Raw genomic sequence first — 8120 nt, forward strand, 5'->3', positions numbered from 1 at the left:
AAAATAACTATCAGATGCATTTTTTAAGGGGTAGTTTAGAATTTTTAATATTGAAAATCAAAATAAACTTTTATTTTTATGTTGGGTTTAAAAGTGAAGTTACTGCAGTCTTAGATCTCAGTACATAGCCGTGCAGTGGCGTAGTATTTAGAATTGTTCACAGAAACATAAAATTTGCTTAAGGTATGGTAAATAAGTTAACAGAGCATTTTATTTTTAAAACTTTGATTCAGTTCTGAGAATACTTAAAAATACTTGAATAGTGCAGGCATTCAAATGTTTGTCTCTGCATGGATATAAACAATAGGTATTCGTAGAACAATAGTTGCCAAATTTTCAAAATGATATTTTTTGTCCACTAAAATGTTTTTTAATAACATACTTTGTGAAACAGAAATATAAAATATTGATTTATTTAATAGCTTAAAGATAAAGACTGTGCATTTTAGTTGGAATAATATATATGCATTGTGACTTTTAATCGGTATATTATTTAAACTGAAAACTCGTTTCTTAAATAAATTCTTAAAACACATTATTACAAGTTATATTTTTTTAAACTTATGTTATATACATATTATGGTGATCTTGCTCTGGGCAACAGTCCAAATTCTTCCTCAACAGTCAACAGTATTTAATGGTATACATGTATAATATAATGGGTAATAAATAATCGTAATAATATATACACCTATCGTATAAATACAATTTTCACAAAGATTTTAAGATGATTCGCTCGCGGAATGTAGTCAATTATGCAAAGACCAACTTGTTTAAATGTAAATAAACTCGTCGACTGGAGGTAATACAATATGATGGTTAACAGATGTAGGTATATTAAATAAAAATTATGTTTTCAAACGTTAATTAATTCGATGGCTAAGATGCTAAAAGTCGTAAGTCCAATTATTCTCAAAATCGTTTCATAAGTCTGTTGTGTTAATCTGGTAAAATTGGAAACGGAAAATGTCCTTAAACAGCTCATATATTTTGAAAATGTTATGGTGTACCTATATATAATGCTAATATAAACATTCAGTCAAAATTGCATTTATCTACGGTAATTTCTCTTAGAGTTACACCAAAAACCCAATTTGTTGGGGCGTTGTCCCCCTAAACCCAGTCATTGCCCCCCCCCCCTAAAAAATATTAGAAAGACTTTTAGGTAGGTATGTATTTTATTGCTTATAACATTTTCATCGGTAATAGAATAGATCAAAAAAGTTTTTTTAGCCGTATTGTACTATTTATTTCGGAAATTCCGGGCCATGACAACGATACTGACGTGTCACGAGTCACGACGACTGTTGGCAAATTGATTGCTATCGTTATCGTAGCTCAATACTTTCCTATCAATTGACATTTTATTATAGAACACCTAAATATTCTTTCATTTTATCGCCGACTGCAGCAGCACACGTGTGCTAAGAAATTATATTAATATTTAATACATTTTATATAATGCCCCCCAAAAATTTGCTTTGCCCCTCCTGAAAATTTGGTCTGGCTACGGGCCTGTATAGAGGTGACCGTTAACGGAAGTTTTACTGTATTATTATTTTTATTTATTGTTTGTGATATTAACTTTGGCCTCTTAGCCATAGAATTTTCCACATTTTTAAGGTAGAATTAATATCTTATGGTTTTTATTAAATATACAATATTCCAGTTCATTAAAAACATAGAGGGTCATATGGGGGTGCATGGTGTAGAGCCTGTGCTATCAAATGAAGTCATACAAGACATGCTATTTTAGAAAATAGAATTGCATTATGATCATTTTAACTATTATAACTAATAATTATAACAATTATTTAATAAATTAGCTGTTTATAAAAATAAAATAAAATGAAAATTCCAAGTAGGAAAAATGAAATATAGTAATATATTATATATGTGTGTGTATGTGAGTGTGGTATAGGTATAGAAATATACAGGGGCAAATTGGGTAGTCTCGGCTCTTCGAAAAATACTTTTATATCGGCCCATAATTTGCTATGGTGGCCCAATATCTCATTTATTGGTCACATATTAATATAAATAAATAATAATGACTTTATCGCATTCGTTGATATCTAGTACACTATTGTTATTATAAAAATTATAGTACGGCATTGCGGCCATTTTATCGTACCAGCCTAAAATGTTAGCAGCCCTTCGAGATTTTCTCGAATGCTCAACTTACTATTCTATTGAACTCTAGGAATGTATGTTTATTTTATATTAAATGTGTAATTAAATGTGCTGTACCAGAATTAAAATCATGGACCGCCTATTGTGGTCATCAAATATTAACATGTGCACCGAGCTAAAATTTACAATATTTAAATCTGAAAAAATTAAAATGTCGAAAATAATTTATTTTAAAATAATTGTGTGAACTTACGGTAATAAAAGCAGCCATCCCCTGGTATTTGAAAATAGGGTGCTAATTCTTGTTGAGATACGTAATGTGTGAACACAAGTAAATGATAACCAGTATATACGATAGTACTTGGAAGGCCCCAACTGTAAAAATGATACATAATGCTACGTACTGATGTTGATGTATTTCTGTTTCTTGAAATGTTGTATCTAAATTAAAAACGATTTTAAAATTTTATATGCAGTTATATGAACTGTTATAATTTGTACTTTTAGATTATAGAAGCACCAGCTTATATTATAATACGGTATACTGGACACTGGTATAATGCATTAGGTTATTTCTGATTCCAATAAAAAATAATATATTGATTTTATAATTTAATGAATTTTATTATTATTATGTATTTATTTTTGTTTTATTGCACAATATTAATTAAATTTTTGCTGTTCTTTATATGGATAAAACCATAGACATATAGACATATTAATAAATGGACTGCGCTTTCCTCACTCCCTGTCTATCTGAATCTGAAAAGTACATTGTGTGAGTGAGATAGAAACAGTTGGGGGCAATCAAGAAAGAAATAATAATTAAACTTCATTCATGCCATGAAATTATTGTAATTTATAGATTATAAAACTGATAAGTAGTGATAACCATCATTGATATTTGATAAGGTCATAAATAATATCACGGAATAATTTGACTATTCAATTATTTCTCCCATGCTTGCACCCAACAGTTTGTATCTCTCTCACCAATGTCGGTTTCATGATTTCTCTCTCTAAGCGCAGTCCATTTATTTATATGTCTATGGGATAAAACCTAACAATAAAATATAAAAACATACAATTCTTTTTCAATTAAAAATTATACTTTTACATTTTTACGATTTTTAATTTTAATTTCTATTTACGAGTTGTATATGCGAGTTTCATATATGCTTGGATGTTAAACGGTCCAAAGAAAACATAATTTTCTACTGATGAACAATTACTATCGATTGTTTGGCTATTGTTGAATTTTAATTTTGAATAAAATTTATTTTTACAATTTGATTCGATTTTTTAATAAAAATTATCAAACGATTATTATTTGATTAACCTTATTGATTTTAAAAGTTTCAATTTTGATATTATCACTATTAATTTCGTAGAGGAATTTTATCGATATCTATAATCCAATAATAAACTACCTAGTTATATAGCAATTTGTAATTCAATAAATATTCTGTTCGCATAATTAACTATAATATTTAATAACATAAATAAATATACCCCTTACTAAATTGGTACTATGTACCTATTCGATTATAATATTATTCATGACTTGTTTCTTTTTTTTTGGTACATTACTGATGGTTATAGGAATTTCACACATGAATTTATTATAATAATTGCTATTTATATACTTTTTCCCGATTATTATTTATTCCAAATGATACATATACCTTTACGAAATATACGACCATGGGAGGTTCTTGACAAGTTCAGGGGGAAGTGAAAATGTTTTGCATATATATATACATATCTTCTATTTTTTAACTGTTGATAGGACCATGATCAATAATTATATTATACTTAAAATCTGATATTTACTTTTATTGTATATTTCATATAATTATCAGCCTACTTTATACGTATTTGTTGCTTAGAAGTTTATAACACCGCATAAATATACACGTTATTGTTTTACAATTTTTCTACTATATTATGTAAGAATATAATTTACATACCTTATCTTCCAGTAAATATCGAAGCATATTACGTTTAACCAGCATAATGTTGACAGAAATACAAATAAAGTAATATAACCTAAAATTACACTTTAAATTAATCCAAAATACACAAACATATAAAATAATAATTAATAGTATATACTATACTGTGGAATCTAAAACATGTATATCGATAAGAAAATAATAACCGCAATATTTATATTTATTGTTGTTTAGTTTTTAGATGCATGGACAATAATTAGTTGCATGAAATTGCCTAAGATTTTAGGCAGGCCAGTTTTAACAATTAATATTTAAACAATAACCATGCAGTTTAAAGTATGTTAATATTATCTTTATATATTTATATATTCACAGGGTGTTACCACTGGGTATCTCCCCTAATTTAACTACTCATATCATATTTTACCTTTTACATATCAAACCTACTTATTGTACAAAAAGCATGTATAGATTGTAGATTTCTTCAAATAAAAAAAAAAAAAAATATTTATATATATGGGAGTTATAAAAAAAAATATTTATTTCTTCTAAATTTAACCTAAATCAATTATTTCAATTAAAAGTAATAATTCATATTTTATTAAACTTCAGCGAACCAAAATTGAACGTGAATTTTGAGATTTCTGATGGTTAGGTTAACCTAACCTAACCTAACCTTTGGTTATAAATGGTTGCCATGGGCTTTAAAGCTATTTTAATAATAATTATTGGTTTCCAGGCAACGAAATTCACGGGATAATTTAGTACAGATATAGATTAGACCTCTAGACACAGAATATAGTTTAAAAAGTGAGAGAACCAACCCCGGGAGATGCTCAAACAGAGATTTTGAAATTTCCGATGGAAATATTTGTTTAAATGGTTGTCATGGGTTTTATAGCTATTATAATAATAATTATTGGTTGGAATTAATTTAAAACATATTCATATAGAGTTGGCATTTTTAATGGACAACGAAGTGCACGGGATCAGCTGGTAATTAATAAATCAAAGACAAAATGTGAGAGGTGGTCAGTTTGGGGATACCTGACACGACGAAACACTATCAGAAATAAAATTGTTGTATTAAACAAAGTGTGATCTAGGTACTAATTAAAATTAGTGTAATCAAGATAAAAGAGAATAAGCAAAGTCGATTTTTTCGAGTTTCAAAATTAAAAGCAAGTGGTAAATTTGATCAAACAGATTTTCAAAATCGGAATATTTTTCCTGATTATTTAACAAAATTAATATATCTGTTATAATACCCATACTAAATGGTATTATTAAAAGAGAAAAAATAGTTTGAAATTAGTCATTTTAAAGAAATTGTAATGATAGATATAAAGGACGATAGTAAGTTATAAACTATAGATTTATTATTAATCTTTTTTTTAAATAACATTATTAAATATTTTTGGGGGATTTTTTTATCCCATCGATTGGTATTTTAACCATGCATTTGTTTTCTGTTGGGTACATTGACTTGGATGCCTTGGTATAGCGTATTTTTTCCTTATATATTTTTTCCCAAATAAATTTATTACATATTATCCAGCTGGAATTTTAAGAGACTTAGATATTTTGCTTCATTATTTGGTATGTGGAAATGTGGTAGGAATTAATCTAATAATAATAACAATGTTGGTAAGACATACCGATTAGCATGCACTTTTCTTCTTTTTTTTCTCTTTCTATACTCATTTGGTAAAATACGCAGATGCACGCCAAGAACTGGTGGTGCATGTAGCACTTGACGTAATAGTTGCGGATGTTCCGGAGGCTGGGCAGTGTGTTGTACAGGATCAGCGTGAGCACCAGGCACACGGCAGACGCCACGTAACTTGCCCGATAGAATAAGGGAATTGATTCGTAACTTGTTTGTCGGATCTCAAACACGGTGTCAACGGCACACATGGACGTCACTATCTTCCGTCCGAAGATAGAAACCTGATATTCCACGCAGTATTCCGTGTCCGGTACGAGCTGGTCTTCGTCGTTAAGGTAAAGGCTGCCATCCACGGTCAACTGGAACCTGTTGTACACTTTGTATCTGCGTGAACATTTTAATTCTAAATAGTACGGCAGCACCGTGCTGTTCGAACTGCCTATCGGACGGCCGTCCTCGTCTGTTTCATATGCGGACATCGTGAACGGCTCCTCGTTTTGATTGCACTCTGGACCACTGCATGATATATTATACTCGTTAGTGTAATAAGGGGGAGATAATTCTCCAGTGAAAATTAACGTTTATTGCTAATGGTATTTAAAATGGCATTAGCAATGGAACTTTCAGTTTTTTTTTTTTTTTACAAGATTTAAACCACATTTAATTGATACGTTATCATTATTACTTAGGGCTATCTCAATAGGTGGTGTAAAGGTACGAACTATGAAATAATTAATTAAAACTACAATTATTAGGAACAGAATACTGTTTAAGAAAAGGAGCTAGCTAAAATCAAAAAGAAATTATAAACAGTAATAGAGAATATTATATTAAAAGAATCTCAGGGAACTATATTATTATGTTTTCTATGTCTCTCTGACCCAGCTATGCACTATAATATGGCTATTTTTTATTATTAAATATTTGATATTAGCTGATATCCTTTTATACAATAGATATATAAAGTTTTAAAGAAAATTACCTAAACATAACTAACTGATAAGTGATAACCTTTATATGTTTAGTTAACAGAAAATATGATAACAGTTGGTTTAGTGATGTCGACAAAAAATTTTGTATCAATCATAAAAAAAAAAAACATTTAATAAATTATGATTTGATATTATATAAACTATTTTATTTTTATAAAAAAAACCTGTGAAAGTCTATGCTTATATAAGCGGTGTCAAGGAAAGGTAGCTCGTTATTGGCCAGTTCACCGAAATGGATGTGTTAAATTTGATTTCAGTGATTTATCGTGGATTACAAAAAACAATTATAAGAAATGACAGTCAGTCAGCCAATATTATATATTTTTGTATTAGTTTTATGGTAAGTTGTACATACTGGTACTTTGAAAATTTTATAAATTTTATAAACATCGGAATTTCTACGAAAGAAAATATTCCTCATATCTATGTTTTTTTTTTACCTAATTAAAATTTAAGTTTATAGTAAATCCATATACATTATTGGTGAGATTTTGAAATTCAAATTATGTGAAAATGGGATATTTAAACATAAAATAATGATTTCTCATCAAACAATTTTTATTATTTAGCTGCAATTCAAAAACCTATGAACAAATAATTTATTTAATGGTTCAATAAAATGTAATAGTTCAATAAAATGTAATGGTCCAATCATGGGTTACGAAATCATGTTTAAGGGATCATGGATCATTAGCTGACTATTGATTCGTTAGGTAAATGTTTAGTAATTATGTTCATACAATCCGGCATTAAAATCATTTTTATAGACATTTCAAGATTAATTTTTCACAAAATTATTCGATACTTATTCAAAAAAAAAAAACGATTTTAGTTATTTTATTGAAGTTTAAAAATATAATTTGTAAAGACTTGATACTTTTCACCATGTACATATAATATTACTATTTCCTATACACAATGCAATTTTCAAAGTACTTATTTAGATTCATCTTAAGCAATTTACACCAAGAACCAATTCACATCTCTCTACGTTATTTATCTCCGTTAGTATTGACTTATAAGTTAATAATAGCTACGTATAGTAATATTTTTAATAATTATTACATAGGTACAACATTATATTTGTTTTTTTTTTTTAAATTTGCTTAAAATACTGTCTTACCAACTCAAAGAAAAATAAATTACTCATAGCAACAAAATAATAATGCAAGTAACGAAATATATACTTAGTAACATAATAGGCAGAAAGACTTTTCAGTCACCATTTAGAATTATTTTTCATCGTATAAAATGATTCATTGGTCATTGAATTCAAATATTTTGAAAATTTATACGTGTATAGAAAATAATAATTTAAGTAAAAGTAGAATTTTTCTAGTAACAAAAATCGTTTGTAGAGAATTCGTTAAT

General features: G+C 28.0%; 1 protein-coding gene across 1 annotated transcript in view; it reads right to left on the bottom strand.

The window, feature by feature from the left end:
- The window catches only part of LOC100574445 (G-protein coupled receptor Mth2), a 13877-nt gene that overhangs the window by 2101 nt on the left and 3656 nt on the right, over positions 1-8120 (bottom strand). The window contains exons 2-4 of the mRNA XM_003242293.4: positions 5747-6273; positions 4104-4182; positions 2387-2574 (exon numbers count right to left, since the gene is read on the bottom strand). Coding sequence (XP_003242341.1) covers positions 2387-2574; positions 4104-4182; positions 5747-6273 — 794 coding nt within the window. The remainder of the gene's footprint in view (positions 1-2386; positions 2575-4103; positions 4183-5746; positions 6274-8120) is intronic.

Source organism: Acyrthosiphon pisum, chromosome X, assembly GCF_005508785.2.
Source record: "Acyrthosiphon pisum isolate AL4f chromosome X, pea_aphid_22Mar2018_4r6ur, whole genome shotgun sequence".
Lineage (NCBI taxonomy): Eukaryota > Metazoa > Arthropoda > Insecta > Hemiptera > Aphididae > Acyrthosiphon > Acyrthosiphon pisum.